Consider the following 21,711-nt stretch of genomic DNA (forward strand, 5'->3'; position numbering starts at 1 on the left):
AAGTGGCCGATTAAGCCGATGCCGATGCCGATTAATCGGTACATCACTAACGTCCGCGTTTCGCTAGTGAAATGAAACTGAATGATGCGTCATCATCTAAAGAGTGTTTAAAGAACAGTTTGTATGGCTCGTTCTTTCTAAGTTGCAGCCATTGCATATCCAGCCAGTTGACCTTCTGATCACTCTCATCCACTTTCCGATTTGTAATTAATTTCAATAAGGGCTCCACATTCTTGAAATTATCAGTGCTTAATCTTGCAACACTGAAGCGCTTCTTCATAGAGCAGTTCTCGATCAATTTGTACCACTGTTCTGGCATGAAGATCTCTGTGGATTTTGGTTTTGCTCTCTCAATTATTCCAAAATCTGCATCGTTAGGCAAATAAGAATGCCCAGAGACCATAAACTTATGATTCACCAGTTCAATACTCATCGTCTACGTCAAATGCATCCATAACAGTGCAATTTTTATATTTCGATTTTGGCCGCCGCACGAGTCGCTGAATGCTGTAATAGACGTAATATCCCTATTTGCCAGATTTTGACAATATGCCAATAAGCATGAACCGATCTCACCTGCACCTCGTGAGGCTGTTCCCTCATGCCATACATTCATCACTGCATTGTCATTTTTAAGGTCATGAATGCCTAGATTATACACTGATAATTGCTGGCAATAATAAACTTCATTGGTTGTAAGGCAAGGCAATGACATGACCTTTTGCAGGTCAAAACAAAAAGATGCATGTTTATTGTCTTCATTTTTCTTTTCTAGTTTTAAGGATTGACGCGCCTTCTCTGCTTTGCGCAAATGAATCTCATGCGCTGCTTTTAGTTGAGATTTTTTGTGTTCAGTTTTTTCTATTTCAATGTCTGTTTTAAAAATGTCACATTTCTTGCACGTATCTTTTAGTGGCTGATGGAACGTGAATTATCGGCTACAATCGGAGATTCAGCTGCTAATGTAGAACGTTCTGTCTGTATATCTGCTGCTAAGTTAGGATCTGCAATTGTTGTATCTGTAGCTAGAGATCTCTGAACCTTCTTGCACTTTATCAATGCCAGTGACACCATGTGTGCGGCTCATGAATGCATGTTTACACTATTCTACAATAAATATTTTTTAAATATTACATACATTCAGAATATTATTAGAAAGAATAATGTACATGTACACAACATGCATGCAAGTGCTCCCCTAGCTAGATGTTATTAAAGACACAAAATAGACCTTTCTAAAGAGGCTGTAACTTTGGTAGTGACAGACCATTATATCTACTGTCTAACAAATCAATATTTATATTCCCGCTGAGAGCAATTGAATAAATCTTATATTATCGCTCACCAAACTATTTCAGTTTTGTCACTTTATAAAGTGTGAAATTGCTGTATATTTCACTATATTAATATAAAACCATAATCAGATATTCATTTAAAGCATCTTACCTGTACAAATGTTATTCTTGTTCTAATATAATAATAATTCTAAGAAAATTTGTAGTTTATGTGGTCTTGAATCTTGATTTCTTACATTAAAGCACTATCAATGGACTTGGTCCACTATTACTCTCTATACCTGGTGATTTATTGTTAGAGTAAAAATGTGCTGCCCTCTGTTGAATAAGAAATAAATGTGTTATGGACTAGGTCCATTTTTGCTCTAAAAATATAGCAAATTTTTAGCAGTTTTACATACATAAGGGTCATTTGAAAAAAATTGGACTTGGTCCACTTTTACTCTCATAAGCTCAATTATAACAGTAATATTTAGAAATTAAAGTTACAAACTTAAAATAAAGTTATAAAATTTAGGCACGTGTTGTCCATCAACAAGTTGGCGAAAGAAACTTTCATTCTTTTTATCAGGTATTAATTTATACTTTTATTTTTAATAATTTATTTTTATTGCCTTTTATTAACTTTTGGTATAATTAATAAAAATAGCAACTGTTTAAAGCTTTTTTTTAAGAAGGCATTCACAAATAATCTGGTAGTGGTGTAGGGTATTCACAAATAATCTGGTAGTGGTGCATTGATAGAGCGCTTGTCTTATAAGTGAGAAGTTCCACGTTTGATCCTTACTACGTCCCTGGTAGTACAGGACTCAACTTGTTTCTCTGTGCAATGTCCTTGTTTGTCAAGGTTCATGTTTCAGACTTATAGAGTTGAGAAAAGGTTTTAACTACAATTAAAGTAGCCTCCTCGACTGTGGTGGCCTTCATTGCTTTGGGGAGCTGAATTAACATTAAAAAATTTGATATGTCAAGAGCAATAGTTCTTGCTTTGCTGCTTCTATCTAATGCACAATAGAATCTTTTTGTTATAATAGTTAACAAGATGGCTTTAGATTTAGAGAATTGAAACATTAAGGCTATAAACAGAATTTTATCTGGATCACAAGTTTTAGAAGAGTTTAAGACTTGAGCAACAGAAGCCCACAAAAATCAACACTAATCAACACTGATATTTAACAGCTGTTAATTGAGTTGGCCTCTTTGAGAGCTACCACAGAGTTCAGGAAAACTTACTATCATCTGGCCTCAGGTAAATTTTACAGCTGTACCCTCATTAGAAGATAACAGGAGAGTTGCATAGCTGTTCACAAGGCAACACAAGCAAAAACAAAAAATTAAGAAGATCCAATGTTCTTTATCTTAGGTAGGAAACAAGGTAACACAGGTTTACATTTTTGCCAACCTTATAGTTAAAGATGGAATGTGAGGCTGGTCAACTGAACTTTTTTGCTTACCCCTTAGTTCTGTGAATAGGAGGCCTTCTTCAATGTAGTAGCTAGTTATTATCTGCCAAAGTGGTTTATGGTATTTATTGCCTCAAATAATTAATCCTACAAAGCAGCAGGGCATAGGTTGTACATGTTTCCATAACAGGATGAATATGATAATCATGAAGCTGTTTTAGATTTTTAATGGCATAATGCTGTTGATACATGTCTAAATTACTAACTTGAATAAGTTGTAAATTTTAAAATATGCATATTTAGGTCTTTAATTTTCCTAGAGCTAGTTGCCAATTTTTTTCCGTGTCATTTTTCAAACTTTTTTAAAGTTTAAGATTTTTGCTTTATGAAAAGGGAAGCCTAATAAAAATTAACTTCCTTTTTTTTTTATACTCTAAATGTATTTTGATTGTTTTTTAAAATTTAGTTTATAATAAACATTTGTAATTTTATTTTTATTTTACTTTATAATCATTTTATCATTTTAGTTTTTAAGTGGATCACCAGAAGCTGTTTTAAAGGAAGCAAAATTAGTAAACAAGCCTGACGATTATTTATATTTAAGACAAGGAAGATGTTCTGAAGTGAGTTTCATTTAAAATAAAGTGGTTACTTTAACTAATATAATATAAGTCTTTTGACTTTTAATAATTTGATATAATATTAGTATATACTTTCTGACTTTTAGTTCTAAAAACTTGCCCAGATTATTCCGGATCCTCTACAAGGCAGTTACAACTGTGTAACTGCCATGAAATTCCCTAACTCTTATGAGCTAGTCCCATAATTATTTTAAATTTTGATAAGATTTGTGATCTGGTGTTTGTTTAGTTTGATTTTAAAGTCTGACATTAGGTTTTGTCATCAAGAGTTACACAGCCATTGAACTTTTTTAGAATGTTGTGGGTTTTTTGCTAAAGTTGCTGCTTTTTGGTACTATTTTGCTACTTTTTGGTATAGTTGTGATATTTTCTCGATTAGAGTGATTACTATAAAAAACCTGAAATTTTTGCAATAAAGTGCAGGGTGTTTTGTATTTTTTGTGGTTTTTCAAATAAAATTAAAGTAGGGAAAAACAAGTAGCCTCCTTGACTGTAGTGTAGATGTGAATCTAGTATATAAAAAAATAAGTTTCATAGTCAGATAGTACAGAGTTTTGCAAGTAACAATAAAAAATTAAAATGATAGATGTTTTTAAAGTTGTTATAAAGTTTGATGTTTTCAAAATTTTTATAATGTAGATGCTTTTAAAATTTTATTTAAAGGTTTTTGAAGAAATCTCAACATAATTTATTAAAGAAAACATTACCATGTTTAAATTTTGCTGGCATTAGTTTTTTTATTGATTATTATTAATTCATTAGTTATTGAATTTACCTTCAATATTTTAAAACGATAAACAACAGTTTATTTATAGTAATAATAAAAATAATAATAAGTAACAAAACTATAATAACAAGCTAATTTAAATCCAAAACTAAAAATAATATTTAAAAACAGAAGTTCATTAACAGAACCCAATTTTACTAGCAGATCTAAGAAAAGCTATAGTGAAAGCACGGTGAAATATTGTGAAGTGTCTGAATATTGTGAGTCTCTTGTTGCTTTTGTGCTACCAAATGTTGAGGCTGTTTTAAAAGTTCAAGGAGCCAACGCAGAGTAAATAAAAACATATTTTATACTGCAACTTCTAGTAATATATAAAGATACATCAACTGATTTAGAGAGAATATATAGGGATATAAGTAATGTATATAATTATAGATATTATAATATATATTATATATATATATATATATATATATATATATATATATATATATATATATATATATATTGCTCATGAAATAGCCCCTGATATATATATATATATATATATATATATATATATATATATATATATATATATATATATATATATATATATATATATATATATATATATATATATATATATATACATATATATATATATATATATATATATATATATATATATATATACATATATATATATATATATATATATATATATATATATATATATATATATATATATATATATATATATATATATATATATATATATATATATATATATATATTGCTCATGAAATAGCCCCTGATATATATATATATATATATATATAGAACCCTTAGATGTTGTCCGAAAGTTTTTTCCATATTTTGTTGACAAAAAGTAAAAATTAAAATGCAAGACCGGAATTTTTTTTTTTTAATAATGATAGACTGCCTGCCCCAACCAAACCCTCAGTCGATGTAGCAGCACTCCCTTGCAGGTCAGGCTATTTGTCAGTCGATGTAGCAGCACTCCCTTGCGAGTCAGGCTATTTGTCAGTCGATGTAGCAGCACTCCCTTGCGAGTCAGGCTATTTGTCAGTCGATGTAGCAGCACTCCCTTGCGAGTCAGGCTATAAGATAGTCGATGTAGCAACACTCCGCACATGATTTACAGTAAAAAAAATAAAAATAAAAACATTTTATTGAAAAAAATAAAAATAAAAACATTTTATTAAAAAAAATAAAAATAAAAACATTGTTTACATTGTTAAAAACATTCAGAATGTTTTAAAAACATTCAGAATGTTTTTAAAAACATTCTGGTCAATTAAATTTGCGTTTTTGTGGTTTTTTTATATAACAATTAATTTGTAATTAAATTAATGGTTTTGACTTTCGTCCAACACGAAAATGTTGGACGAAAGTCAAAAGTAATTAAAAGTGACGTATGTGTTGGCGTAAGAATCACTTTTTTCCTTCCGCTCTTCCCAAAGCCAACAAACTATAGATCTATATATATATATATATATATATATATATATATATATATATATATATATATATATATACATAGCCAAATAAATTGAATTTCGATAAATTTATATATGAATTTATCGAAAAAGGAACAAAAAAATTACAAAATAATAATATAAGTTACGAAAAATTACAAAAGAAATAAAAAATCAAAAAACCAAGGCAAAAAAATTAAACATGCATAATTTAAAAAATTAAATTAAATTAAAAATAAAGAAAATTATTATAAAATTAATAACGCGTAGGTCCACCATTTAAGTGAATGACGGCTAAACAACGTCTACGCATTGAATTTACCAAGTTTCTGGTAATATCTGACCCGATTTCTGGCTAAAAACTCAAAATTAAGTTTTTCAGATTGGCTTTCTTCGAAATTCATCGGTCTTTTAATTTTTTCTCAACGTAAGCCCAAAGATACTCGATTGGGTTTAAGTCTGGTGATTGAGCAACCCATTCGAGCATTTTGAACCCTGAAACTTTTAAATATTCGACAACTGAACAAGCTGTATGCTTAGGATCATTGTCGTATTGAAAGATAAAATTATCTTTCAACCTGACAATTTCTGCAGATAAACATAAATTATCTTTCAGAATTGATTTATATAAATATTGATCCATTCTCTGATCAATAAACGCTAATTTCCCGACTCTGCTCGCTGCCATACATCCCCAGACCATAATATTACCGCCACCTTGTTTAACTGTGGCATTCAAACACTTCAATTGAAGCTCTTCTCCTGGCTTCCTCCATATCTTTACAGCTCCATCAGAGCCAAATAAATTGAATTTCGACTCGTCAGACCAAATGACTGAGTCCCAGAACTCTTGTGGCTTATCCACATACTTTTTTGCCCATTCGAGCCGCTTCTTTCTATTGATTGGGCTTATATACGACTTATTGCGTGGTGTTCGTCCATGTAAATTCGCTTCATGCAAGCGATTTCTAATTGTTTGCGGTGTGAGAGACTATCCAAAACTCTCCTCCAACTCTTTTGCTGCTGCTGTTGTTGAAGATCTTGGATTAGTTTCGAATCTTTTGATCAAAGATTGATCTTGACGTGAGTAGTCTTTCGTTTGCATCCTCTTCCAGGTTGATTTTCGAGGTTTCCAACTTTTTAAAACTTTTCCTCGATAGATTGAACGGTTGCAGGCGATATACATAGCATTTTAGCTATTGATCTTTGGCTTTGGCCATCTTGCCATAATGCAATTACTCGTGCACGAAGTTCGATCGAATGAGATGTGTAGCTTCTTTTAGATTTTAGATTTTCAATGCTGGTCATTGCTGGAAAGTTTATTAATATAAATATAAAGTTTAAATTAATATAAATAAATAATATAGTTAAATATAATATAATTTTTGATACTTACCATTCGAATTTTCTTGTTGCATGATTAATTTTTTTGTCAGGAATTTTCAATAAAGTTAGTTCTTTATTTTTTTAAATATAATAAATTCAAATTTTTTATTTTCAAACATATGATTTTTAATGTATTTTTTAAGCGCTATCTTTTGGTGAAATTAGTTTTTCAAAAAAAATTATACTTTTACTTGATTAATTTTTTTGCTCACTGTATATACACACACACCCACACACAAATATATTATATATATATATATATATATATATATATATATATATATATATATATATTTATATATATATACACACACATATATATACACATGGTTTTCCTCACATTGTGCTGCTGCAATTGCCAATCGAAACCATTACTTCCATATCTATCAGCAAAACAAATCTCCAAAAAACAGACGTCTGTTTATTACCCGCCATTTTCAGGTCATGAAATCTCATATTTCATCACTAAATTAGGCTCTCATGACTTCTGGGGAATTTTTAATAGTGTCAAAAATAAGGGCAAATCTGTAATTCCACCTCTCTTGTATGATTCAGACTTTGTCACCTCACCTAAGGACAAAACTTAATTATTTGCTAAAAATTTTTCATCAATATTTTCTCTTGATTCCACTAGTTGTGTTCTAGCTGATATAGCTGTCAAACAGGTTGATCCATTGCTTGACATTAGTATCACTCCAGCTTCTGTATCTAAAGTGATTACCTGCTTAGACTCTTCGGACAACATAACTGTTATAGTCTTGCAGAAGTGTTCTCCGAAGCTGTCGTCTATACTCTCAAAACTATTCAACAAGTGCTTATCAGAGTCTTGTTTTCAAGCCTGCTGGAAAATGGCATCTGTTATCCCTATTTTCAAAAATTCTGAAGAGTGATCCGATTCATCTAACTACCGTCCCATTAGTCTTTTTCCTATCATAAGCAAAGTTTTTAAATCTTTAGTTAACAAACACTTAATTTCTCATCATGAATCTAATAACTTACTTTCTGACCATCAATATGGATTTCGATCTTCTCGTTCTACAGCTGATTTGCTAACAGTAATAACTAATAGGTTTTATTGTGCATTAGATAAAGGTGGAGAGGTTAAGGCCATCGCTCTTGACATTTCAAAAACTTTTGATAAAGTTTGGCATGCTGGTCTTCTCCATAAGCTTTCTTCTTATGGTGTATCTGGCAACATCTTTAAGATTATTGAATCCTTCCTTTCCAATTGTTGTATAAAAGTTGTCCTCGATGGACAGCACTCTTCTTCTTATTCTGTAACTTCAGGGGTTCTTCAAGTTCTATCCTTGGCCCTATACTCTTTTTAATTTACATTAACAATCTTTCAGATATTCTGACATCTAAGATAGCATTGTTAGCTGATGATACTAACATTTATTCTTGTCGTGATAAGAAACTGACACTCTCTTATTGCTTAGAGGGGGCATTTGAGCTTGAAAAAGATCTCACTTCTGCTACAGCATGGGGCTCACAGTGGCTGGTGAACTTTAATTAGGATAAAACGCAATATTTTTAGCCTATTTTTATCGCAATAAGTTAGATCTTCCTATATTTATGAACGGTAATGTACTCGATGAGTCATCTACCCTTCTTCTTCTAGGATTAACTCTTACTTCAGATCTTTCTTGGAAATCATATATCAAATCCATCGCAAAATTAGCATCTGCTAAGGTTGCATCTTTTTATCAAGCTTGACACTTTCTTACTCCAGATTCTATTCTCTATCTCTATAAATCTCAATTCTGGCCTTGTATGGAATACTGTTGCCATATCTGGGGCGGATCTTCTAATATCTTTTTCTTTTAAACAAGGTGCAAAAATGCATTGTAAACATAGTTGGACCTGCTCTTGCAGCCAACCTCCAACCATTATCACATTGTCATAATGTTGTTTCTCTTTCTCTTTTCTACAAATACTATAATGGGCACTGCTCTAAAGGGCTAGCATCTCTTGTGCCATCTACTAAAATTCATTCTTATGTTACTCGTCATTCAATTAAGTCTCATCCTTTTTCTGTTACTGTTCCTAAGTGCTCCAAAAACTCTTATTCATCTAGTTTTTTTCCTCAAACATCAGCTCTTTGGAATTCGCTTCCTTCATCTTGCTTTCCTGAATCATATAATTTGCAATCTTTCAAGTTGTCTGTCAATTGTTATCTTGCTCTACAATCTTCATGTTTTCTCTTCCAGTAACTTCCAACTCTAATCAGGTTGCTTGCAGTCTTGTTGCAAGCAAAAATGTTTAAAAAAAAAAAATGTATATATATATATACAGTTGTGGCCAAAAGTCTGTTGTATTCGTGTTTTTTCAACAAATTTAAAGTTTAAATGGACACAGTGTCTCTAACACATCTCACAGTTTATCAAGAAATTATTTAAAATTACATAACAGTAATATAGTTCAGTTTTACATCTCACTAATATCTGCTGCACTGTCCCTTATTCTTAATTACTTCAGCAATTCTGGCAAGGATAGAATTTACAAGATTTTTACAAACATCAACAGTTATGTCTGTGCACCACACACATGTAATGATGGCACAAAGATCATCTAAATTTGATGGTTTCTCTTTGTCAATCTTTAGTTTCATTATATGCCACAAGTTTTCGATTGGGTTAAGGTCTGGGCTCTGCCCCGGCCAAGGACCTAGAACTAGAACCCCATGATCCCGAAGCGAGTTTTTCAATAAAGCTGCTTGATGACAGGGAGCACCGTCATGCATAAGCAGTTTGCAGTTGTGAATCTGCATAACTGTCAAAAGCTTTTCATCCAGTATGGTAATATATTTCCGTGCACTCATGTGGTATTTTGTGGAAGAAAGTAGAGGGAGCCTCGGCCAGGCGCTGAGAAGCTGCCCCATACCATCAAGTTTCGTGAATGTTTAACAGTTTGTATGCAAAACTTTAAATCAAATCTTTTATTAGCAGGACGGCAAACATATCTTGGTGCTGCAGAAAATAATTTTGTGTTACTTTCGTCACTTAACATTACTTTATTCCACATTTCACTAGTGTAATGTTTGAATTTCCTGCAAAAAAGTAATCTATCACGAACGTTCTTCTTTGATAACAGCGATTTTCGTGCAGTTTGGTACGCTTTTAGATTAAAAGTGTCACTGAAATGTCGTCGAATGGTTCTTGCACTAACTCTGTGCTGCAGTTGAGTTTCTACGGCAAAGGATGATATTGGATTCTTTAACACGTGTTGTTTTATCACTCGACTGTAGCAGGAGTTGTAACCCTAGAGCGTCTGGTTTGACATTTTCATTTCACATCACCTGTCTCTCGCCAACGTTTCATTGTCAATAACACAACTTGCTGGAAAACAATAAGATGTTGTGCCACAGCTGATTGTGTTAAACCTGAGTTAACTAATATAACAATCTGACCACATTTTTTATGTGAAAATCCCATTTTTGGTATAAAATTATTGATCTAAAGTAAACAGAGAACACAACGTAAACAAATAAGAAATGAAACTATTTCATTTTTTAAAATAAAAGATAATCTCAATTAGTTCAATCAATAAAACAAACAGCTTTTTGGTTCATTTCTAGGCTTTCAACAAGGTTAAAACAGCAAAATGACGCAAAATGCAGTTACATTTGAGCTGTATAGAAATAAACAGCAAAATAGTTTCTTTATCAAAATTTTTACTAAAAACCTTCACAGATCTAAAAGCAAAAAGATCAAAAGAACAAACAAATTTTCAGCCAATAGTATAATGGCAGCAAGGGCTTCAGGACTTTAGAATTCCGGGCTAAAAAATAATAGGTTCCAAGTCATAAAATCTCATGAATTTTTTTCTTATTGCAGATCACTCAACGCTTTAAAAGCTCCTGGAAAAAATAGAGATTTAAAGCCAGAGTCCTTTTGGAACTCTACATCCATGCTTTCTCTTGATGCAATATTCCAATAGCAACATTTGCAATGTATCTTCCGGAAGAATCAGTTTTTCCATCAATTGACATCCACAAATAAAAATTGCTAACTTTTTTTAATGGTTTCAATACAAGATTTATTCAATTCTTTAACATGAGTTGTGCAAAGAGTAGTTTCAGACGGAACTTTTTGCACTGTATAATTTTCTAAGAAATTGATAATATATTTTTTTACAAAATTTATTTGGTAATATATCAGTAGCTACAAAAATACCACACACGTCATGAGCAAATTTTGAATACCTAATAGAACTGCATGTCTCCTCAATTAATTATGTAGTAGTGGTGTAGTGGTAGAGCGCTCGCTTCATAAGCGAGAGGTTCTGAGTTTGTACCCCCACACACCCCACACCCCAACCCCCTCCCACACCCCTGGTAGTACCACGCTCAACTTGTTTCTCCACGCAGCGGCATTGTTCGTCAAGTTTTGTGTTTTAGAGTTATAGAGTTGAGAGAGGGTTTTAACCACAATTAAGTAGCCTCCTCGTCTGTTATGGCCTTCTGGGCCTTGGGGATATGAATTAAAAAAATTTCTGTGTACTAGTTGCTTCAAACATCATTCCTTTTCAAAATCTCAATATGTTTTGCATTTTACAGGTGTTGTTTAACTGTAAATTTTTTCTCTGCTGAAAAAGATTCATTGCACAATTTATAAAATGAAATTTTTCCATTAGTATTAAAATCAGGGTATTGTAAAACAGGGTATTTAATAATCAGGGTATTCTCTCACAACTTGGGTCACTTTACTTGATATGAATTACTTTACTTTTGGCATTTCTTGCTCTATTGAAATAAAAATTTAATTAAATTAATAAATAATTAAATTTGTTATTTGTTTTTTGGAATTAGTTTTTAGATTTGTTGCACAAAAATTTCTAGCACATTCCATTGGTAATTATTATGATTCATCTGATTTGATTTGCAATATAGCAATTAAATATTGCTATATTGCAAATCAAATCAGATGAATCAAATTTATACAATAATCTTTCTAATCAAAACTGTTAGAGACTTTTATTGAATAAAGTTGATATACTGTGTTATTTAAGTTTATTTAATATGCTAAAAAAAAATATCTTTAAAAATATTCTTTTATGCTAAAATTTGGTCTATTACATAAGCAAATATATGCAATTAACAGTAAAATATGCTTAATTATGCCATAGCAAGATTATCAAATGTATATTTTTTAATGTAATAGACAAATATCTTACTCGCGTATAATACTACTATATATTTTTATTATATATATATATACATATATATATATATATATATATATATATATATATATATATATATAATATATATATATATATATATATATATATATATGTATATATACAAAATCGTTAGGCTTTGGTCTTGGCCTTGGCTTTGCGTTAAGGCCAAAAATATATATATATATATATATATATATATATATATATATATATATATATATATATATATATATATATATTTAAAGCCAAGGCCTATATATAAATATATATATATATATATATATATATACAAAATCGCTAGGTCTTGGTTTTGGCCTTGGCTTTGCATTAAGGCCAAAAATTAAGGCCTTGGCTTTAAAAATTTTGGCCTTGATTGTTTTGGCCTTGGTATTCAAAAAAAAAAAACATAAAGTTAAAGAATTAAAAGTTTTCATTCTTTATTTTTATGTATTTTTGTTTTCGGCTTTTATATATATCTACAAATATATTTTCTTAATGATTTCGTTAAATTCTACCCATAACCTTGGTTTATTTTTACAACATGTGGTTTTATTGTTGCAGCAATTGTTACCTACAGTTTTTTTAATAATTGTTCTTAACATAAGGCAAAAGTTTAAGTGTTTGGTTTTGAAAATGTTTGTGTAGGACTTGGCTTTGAAACTTTTACTCTTGGCCTTGACCTTAAAACTCTTGGCCTCGCCCTTGTACTTTTTGCCTTGGTCTTGCTACTTTTGGCATATATATATATATATATATATATATATATATATATATATATATATATATATATATATATATATATATATTTATTTATTTATTTATTTATTTTGTTTTATAATAGGTTGAATCAATTGATGACAAAAAAAGTTTTGATGCTGTAAATGCAGCTTTTTCAGCTTCAAGGTTTGACCAAAGTCAAATTGATTCAATATGGAGTTTGATTGGTGCCATTATATCACTAGTAATTATTTATTGTTTTTTAAAAATAAAATTTTCTTTTTATAATTTTTTATATAGTTGATTTCATATCTCAAATTTTCTGAAGGAAAAATTTAAGATATCAAGAGTTCCATAAATCAGGAAAGAAGTTAAAAATAAGGAAAATTGTTTAAAAAATTAGTTTTTTTAACTAAAAAAAATTAATAAAAATTAGGCTACAATTGTGGTAAAAAATTTTATAACCTGGTGTTGCATCTATTTTTCCATTTTCATTAGAGCTTCGCATTTCATATTTCCATATGAGATGCACAATTTTTTTATTTTTTATGGTTTGGATTATGGGCTGAAGAATGGGAGAAATATTAGGTTTTTTACCTTTCAATGTGAGGGTGGGCAGGACAGTTATCCACCAGGAGCACTAATTTTCTAAGTATAAAAAAAGGAATCAAGTTGCTTATCTATTTTGTAAAAGGTCATTGGTCATTCAATTTTTTAGCTAATTATTATATATGCAAAAAAGTTATTTGATATGCTTAAAACATAGAATTTTTATATTTATCATGTAAAATTTTATATTTAAAATGTAGAATTTTATATTTAAAATGTAGAATTTTATATTTATCGACAACAAACATGGGTAATCTCTTGCTTTCTGCTGCCATGCCTGTTAGTTTAAGTTTACTATTTTTTTTTTACACTCAAACTATTTTTTTTTTCTCAGTTTGTTCTGAAAATGAAATAGTAAAATAAAACTAACTTATTATTAATTAAAAATGTTTTTTAAAAGTTTCTTTACTATGGGACGGTCATGTAATTTGTCATGGTACTTTTGCTAGAGATAGCTGAAAATCAAATCTGAAATCGTTCCTAAAAATAAGATTTAAAAAGATTTTATCAGATTTAAAAATAAAAATTTCAATAAAAATAAAAATAAGAAAAAAATCATGTTTGGAAAAATTTATTGTTTATAGATTTGTATCAATTTAAATTTGACTAAACTTAACAAAATGGACTGAACTTTTTTTTTCCAGCAATGAAGTACTTTAAGCTTCAACTTTTTAAATGCTTCTGCAAATTTTTATTCTTATTATTATTACTTAATTTCTATTTAAAGGATAAGATTTATAAGGATATTATTTTATAATATCCTTAAATACTTTATAATATAGGATAAAGTTTATAGATGTAAAGTTTATAATGTATTAGTATATAAAGTATTTATTTGATTAAAGCAAAAAAATATTTTTTATTAAGAAAATTATTTCTAGGTTAACATGTATTTATAGCATTGTATTTTTTTAGCACTGTATTTTATAGCACTGTATTTTATAGCACTGTATTTTTTCTAGAATAAAATAGCTTTCTAATGTTTTTAAATTAACATTTCATTGTATTATTTCTAGGATAAAACAGTATTCTATTGCTTCTAGGGTAACATTGCATTTGGAGAGGAAAATGATCAAGCATATATTACTGATAAAGATTCTTTATCTATTTTTTCAAAGTTACTCAAAGTTGACAGTAATGAATGCAATAAAGCACTTTGTTATCGAATGGTTTTTGCTCGTGGAGAATTGATTGAAAAAGGACATAGCAAGACTCAAGCATGCTATTCTAAAGATGCACTTGCCAAGGTTAATTTCTGTTTAATAAAATTTTTTTTTCAATATTTACAATAATAATAGTGAAAAAAAAGTTTTGAAATATGGTTGTTGATTAAAATATTAATTTTGGTTTCTAGAATTTTTAGTTTTTATTATGATTTTTCTTTTAGTTATTTACATTTATGTTGACTTTTCATACAATAATCTTATTCTTTATATATATATATATATATATATATATATATATATATATATATATATATATATATATATATATATATATATATATATATATATATATATGTATATACATATATATATATATACATATATATATACATATATATATACATATATATATATATATATATATATATATATATATATATATATATATATATATATATATATATAAACATATATATATATATATATATATACATATAACCTATGTTGAAAGTTAATATACCATGCCAGGAAATCATTATTATTTAACAACAGTGAAGCCTGGATTAAAAAAAGTGGAGGCTTATTTGATGTCACCATGGGAGCCTTTGATGGCGCAGAAGTTTGTGAGTTAGTTTGAATATTTATCTTGTTTCAATTATCACAATCTTACAATAAAGATGAATTCCGATTGTATAGAGATGATGGTCTAGCAGTGTTTAAGAACCGGAGTGGCCAACAGATGGAAAAAATTAAAAAGCACGTGAAAATTTTTAATAATAATGATCTTCTTATATCCATCAGCTGTAATTTTAAAATTGTTAACTATCTGGACTTAACATTAAATCTTAATGTTAAAAAACTTAACATTAAATCTTAATTCTTTCCAACCTTACTGCAAACCTGGTAATTGCATCTAAGATCCCACTACACAGTATTTTGTAATTTTTAGCAGTTTTTTTGTTTTTGAATTTGTATTCAATGGCTGATGATTGCCGTATAGGCATGAAACTTAAAGTACCATAGAAAAAGTTGTTTTTTCTTCATTAATATATATGTATATCGCTCTATATGAAGTATCTTTTTAATATTGAGCACTCTTTTACGACTATGAGTTTTGTTTTATTAATATAACACAAAACAGCCTTAAATATCAATATATATATATATATATATATATATATATATATATATATATATATATATATATATATATATATATATATATATATATATATATATATATATATATATATATATATATCAGTGGCAGATTCAACATAGGGCATTGTGGAGGGGGGGGGGGAGAAGGGCGATGTCCAAACCCTTACTCCCTGCGTTCTCCAAGTCAGTTAAATGGCACCCCCTAAAATATATGTTCCTCATTACAAAATTCTGCCTTTATTTAGATGGATGTATAAAACTAGGTAACAATAAACCATTGCTTACATACCTGTTGTACAAGTTTGCACGCATTTATGGCAGAAAACAAAACAGAGGCGTTTTCTTTAAAGAAAATTATAATTATAATGTACAAAGTCAATGAATTTTTTACATAGTTCAGTGTATCAAAACAACTGTGACTGTACAGTGACAGATGTTCATAAAACTACAATGACTTAGCAAATGGTAAACAACTTTATTTTTTAAAGCAGAAAAACAAAAAATTATAAATTAACTGATTTCAACATTGTGAATCAATTTAGATTTGTTTTTATGTGTTAAAAATGTTTTCGGCAAATACCCATATGGCAACCCCTCCCCACTTAAAACCTCCTCGCGCTGGCCCTACTTTCAAAGATGTGTGCATCAATACTCGAGCAATGATGACTGAAGTATAAATGAAATATGTACATCCATTCTTAATAGAGAAAAAGATGACATCATATTTTCCTAACTTGTCTATACTCTACAAAATTAACTTGACTTTTCCTTTTACATTTGCTTATGAGAGAAGTTTCAGTAGACCTAAGATCTCCCAACCCTTGTTGCCCCCTATTCATTTCCCTGCCCCTGCCTCTACCCACGATGCTAAACCTCAATCCATGTATATATGTACATATATATATATATATATATGTACATATATATATATATATATATATATATATATATATATATATATTTATATATATATATATATATATGTACATATATATATATGTACATATATATATATATGTACATATATATATATGTATATATGTACATATATATATATATATATATATATATATATATATATATGTATATATATATACATATATATATATATATATATATATATATATATATATATATATATATATATTACGTCTGATATGTATATATGTATATATATATGATATATATATATAAGATATATATATATATATATAAGATATATATATATATATATATATATATATATAACGTCTGATATGTATATATGTGTATATATATATAATATATATAAAAGATATATATATATATATATGTATATATATATATATATTACGTCTGATATGTATATATGTATATATATATGATATATATATATAAGATATATATATATATATAAGATATATATATATATATATATATATATATATATATAACGTCTGATATGTATATATGTATATATATATATAAGATATATAAAAGATATATATATATATATATATGTATATATATATATATATATATATATATATATGTATATATATATATATATATATATATATATATATACATGTATATATATATATATATATATATATATATATATATATATATATATATATATATATATATATATATATATATATATATATATATATATATAAAACGTCAGGTCAGGTTAAAAATTTGTCGCGATAAAAGTACTCATCATGGGCAGATGTTAAATGCATCCGGCTACTGTCTTGTAGAAGGCCTCCTAGGCAAAGACTTAAGGGGTAAACAGATTCTATCTGTTGACCAGCCTCGCACCCCTTCTTCATCTATTAGGCTGGCGCAGATTTATTTTTAATACATTGTTTCCAGTTTAGGATGTTGAATGCTGGATCTTCTTGATTCAATGCATGGGTTTTGCTTTTATTTTTATGACTAGGCAACTCGCAAATTTTTATGACTAGGCAAAAATTACCAAAAACTATAAAACACAAAAAACCATCATCATCAACAAGTTCTATAAACCTATCATTCACTAATATTCGTGGTCTTCGAAGTAACTTTTCTTCTGTTGAGTCTTATCTCTTGTAAAGTTCACCAGACCTACTTGCTTTTTGTGATACTAATTTGAGTTTGGCTGTCTCATCCTGCAATCTAAGTCTTGATGGTTATCTTCCTTCCAATTTGTAAAGACTTCAATAGTCACATGCTTGGCCTGGGCATTTACATTTGTAAGAATTCACCCATTTGTCGTGAAACTAGGTTTGAATCCACAGACTATTCTTTCATGTGCTTTCGTTTAGCACCACTTTACTCTATCGCCTGTCTCTTTGTTCTATATCGCTCTCCTTTATCTCAAGACTGCACTCTTTTTGATGTTATTTCTGATCATATTGACCAAGCCCTATTTCTTTATCCATCAGCTAATATAGTTGTTGTCGGTGACTTTAATGCTCACCACACTGAATGTCTTGGCTCTAGTGTCAGTGACTCTGCAGGCTTTAAAGCCCACAACTTTTGCCTTTCACAATCCCTAACCCAAATAGTTAACTTTCGAACTCGCTTTCCTGACAACCCGAATCATTTACCTTCTCTACTCGACTTATGTCTTGTTTCTGATTCTAGTCAGTGCTCAGTTTCTCCACATTCACCCTTAGGTGCTTCTGATCACAGTTTGATTTCTCTAAAACTAATATCTCATTCTTCTTCATCACCTGAATCCCCCTATTATCGTACCTCTTACAACTTTAGTAAAGCTGACTGGGATTCTTCCGCTATTTTCTTCGTGATGGCCCTGGGGTAGATTTCTTTAGTCTTCCTGTCGACAAATGTGCTTCTTACATAACCTCGTGGATTCAAGCTGGCATGGAATCTTTCGTTTTCTCTCGACAATTCCAAGTCAAGCCTCACTCTTCTCCATGGTTTTCCTCTCATTGTGCTGCTGCAATTTCTAATTATAACCATTACTTTCTTATCTATCGCCAAAACAATTCTCCAGAAAACAGATGCTTGTTTACTACTGCTAGAAACCATCGTAAAAAGGTTTTGTCTAACGCCAAAGCCTGCTATTCTCAGATCATGAAATCTCGTATCTAATCTCAAAAATTAGGCTCTTGTGACTTCTGGAGACTCTTTAATAGTAATAATATTAAGGGCAAATCTTTAATTCCACCTTTCTTGTATGGTTCAGACTTTGTCACCTCACCTAAAGACAAAGCTGAATTGTTTGCTTAAAACTTTTCATCAATATCATCTCTTGATTCCACTAGTTGCGATCTACCTAATATAGCCGTCAAACAGATTGATCCATTGCTTGACATACATATGACTCCAGCTTCTGTATCTAAAGTGATTTCCTGCCTAGTCTCTTCTACAGCTTGTGGCCCGGACAACATACCTGTTATTGTCTTGCAAAAGTGTTCTCTGAAGCTGTCGTCTATACTCTTGAGAGTATAGACGACAGCAGAGTCTTATTTTCCAGCCTGCTGGAAAGTGGCATCTGTTATCCCTATCTTCGAAAATTCTGGAAAGCGATCTGATTTGTCTAACTACTGTCCCATTAGTCTTCTTCCTATCATAAGCAAGGTTTTTGAATCTTTAGTTAACAAACACTTAATTTCTTATCATGAATCTAATAACTTACTTTCTGACCATCAATATGGATTTCGATCTTCTCGTTCTACAGCTGATTTGCTAACAGTAATAACTAATAGGTTTTATTGTGCATTAGATAAAGGTGGAGAGGTTAAGGCCATCGCTCTTGACATTTCAAAAACTTTTGATAAAGTTTGGCATGCTGGTCTTCTCCATAAGCTTTTTTCTTATGGTGTATCTGGCAACATCTTTAAGATTATTAAATCCTTTCTTTCCAATTGTAGCATAAAAGTTGTCCTCGATGGACAGCACTCTTCTTCTTATTCTGTAACTTCAGGGGTTCCTCAAGGTTCTATCCTTGGCCCTATACTCTTTTTAATTTACATTAACAATCTTCCAGATATTCTGACATCTTAGATAGCATTGTTAGCTGATGATAATAACATTTATTCTTGTCGTGATAAGAAACCAACACTCTCTGATTGCTTGGAGGGGGCATTTGAGCTTAAAAGGATCTCACTTCTGCTACAGCATGGGGCTCAGCAGTGGTTGGTGAACTTCAATACAGATAAAACTTAATTTTTTTCAGCCAATCGTTATCGCAATAAGTTAGATCTTCTTATATTTATGAACGGTGATGTACGCGATGAGTCATCTAATCTTCATCTTCTAGGATTAACTCTTACTTCAGATCTTTCTTGGAAACCATATATCAAATCTGTTGCAAAATTAGCATCTGCTAAGGTTGCATCTTTTTATCGAGCTCGGCACTTTCTTACTTTGGATTCTATTCTCTATCTCTTTAAATCTCAAATTCGGCCTTGTATGGAATACTGTTACCTTATCTGATACGGATCTTCTAATGATGCCCTTTCTCTTTTAGACTTGGTTCAAAAACGCATTGTAAACATAGTTGGACCTGCTCTTGCAGCCAACCTCCAGCCATTATCCCATCATCGTAATATTTCTTATTTTTCTCTTTTCTACAAATACTATAATGGGCACTGCTCTAAGCTAGCGTGTTTTGTGCCATCTTCTAAAATTCATTCTCGTGTTACTCGTCATTCAATTAAGTCTCATCCTTTTTCTGTGACTGTTCCTAAGTGCTTTAAAAATGCTTATTTGTCTAGTTTTTTTCCTCTAACATCAGCTCTTTGGAATTCGCTTCCTTCATCTCTCTGCTTTCCTGATTCATATAATTTGCAATCCTTTAAGTTGTCGGTCAATTGTTATCTTGCTCTACAATCTCCATCTTTTCTCTTCCTGTAACTTCCAACTTTAATTAGTGGTTGCTTGCAGCCTTGTTGGAAGTAAGTTGTTTAAAAAAAATATATATATATATATCATGCCTTGTTACGAGATTTAGCTGCGTAACGAAAACGCGTAACATATTTCAAAGTAACTCAACTCAGCAAGTATATGTTGTATTGTTAGAAATTATATTGCATCACTAGCGTCTTTTCAAATACCGCATTGTAATTAAAGTTATTTTATTAACGCGTTAAAAAATCATACAAACAGTTTTTTTTTTCTCACTATAACAAAAGTTACAAATAAAATCTAAGTTCCTATTTAAAAAATCATTTTAATTATCTTTTTAAATATGAACTAATTTTTATTTTGAAAATTTTTTTTTTTTCATACAACGTACCATAATATTTGTTTATTTTCTTATAATTTTATAGTTGGTTTTTGGTTATTTTGTTAACTGTTAATAAATTTTTTCTTATTTATTTTGTGAACTCTTTTCAATAATGTTTTTAAATAATAAATAGTTTTTTTTATTATTTATCAGTTACCAATAACATATTCGTGATCATAATTTATTTTCATAAATTAAACAAACGTCATTAAAATGACGTCTTCAACGCCATTGCGAACAATAAAGTCTTTAGCATTATCTTCTGAACCAGCAACAGCAGCTTCGAGGTTCGACAAGTACTGAGTACGTCTTCAACGCCATTGCGAACAATAAAGTCTTTAGCATTATCTTCTGAACCAGCAACAGCAGCTTCGAGGTTCGACAAGTACAGAGCACTACATGAGAAATCAAAATGGAAAAGGAGCTAAAGAGTTTTTTTCAAGAAAAAAATCAGTCTCATGTAAAAAAATTGAGGCAACCTAATATTCCTATATTAGGTTGTTATATTCTTATCTACTTTTTTCCTTGACTATTATATTATTCGACTCGTATTAATTTTGGTGGTGGAAAATTTTTTATAGTAGTGGAAAATAACGCCCTAAAAATAAGAAAACAAAAAGGTATTTAGGTATTTTTTTGACAACAATTTTCTTTTTTTTAATTTTTTTTTAGCTTATTTTATTTAGATTTTCTACTTCGTATAGTCTTCGGTTCTTT

At 29.7% G+C, this 21,711-nt stretch overlaps 1 protein-coding gene across 1 annotated transcript in view; it reads left to right on the forward strand.

Moving 5' to 3' along the window:
* Nucleotides 1-21,711, forward strand: part of LOC100207479 (unconventional myosin-Id) — a 99,376-nt gene that overhangs the window by 17,776 nt on the left and 59,889 nt on the right. Inside the window, exons 4-7 of the mRNA XM_065810713.1 lie at nucleotides 1,813-1,866; nucleotides 3,226-3,321; nucleotides 12,959-13,078; nucleotides 14,487-14,690. Of these exons, the coding sequence (XP_065666785.1) occupies nucleotides 1,813-1,866; nucleotides 3,226-3,321; nucleotides 12,959-13,078; nucleotides 14,487-14,690 (474 nt within the window). The remainder of the gene's footprint in view (nucleotides 1-1,812; nucleotides 1,867-3,225; nucleotides 3,322-12,958; nucleotides 13,079-14,486; nucleotides 14,691-21,711) is intronic.

Source organism: Hydra vulgaris, chromosome 11 (assembly GCF_038396675.1).
Source record: "Hydra vulgaris chromosome 11, alternate assembly HydraT2T_AEP".
Taxonomy (NCBI): Eukaryota; Metazoa; Cnidaria; class Hydrozoa; order Anthoathecata; family Hydridae; genus Hydra; species Hydra vulgaris.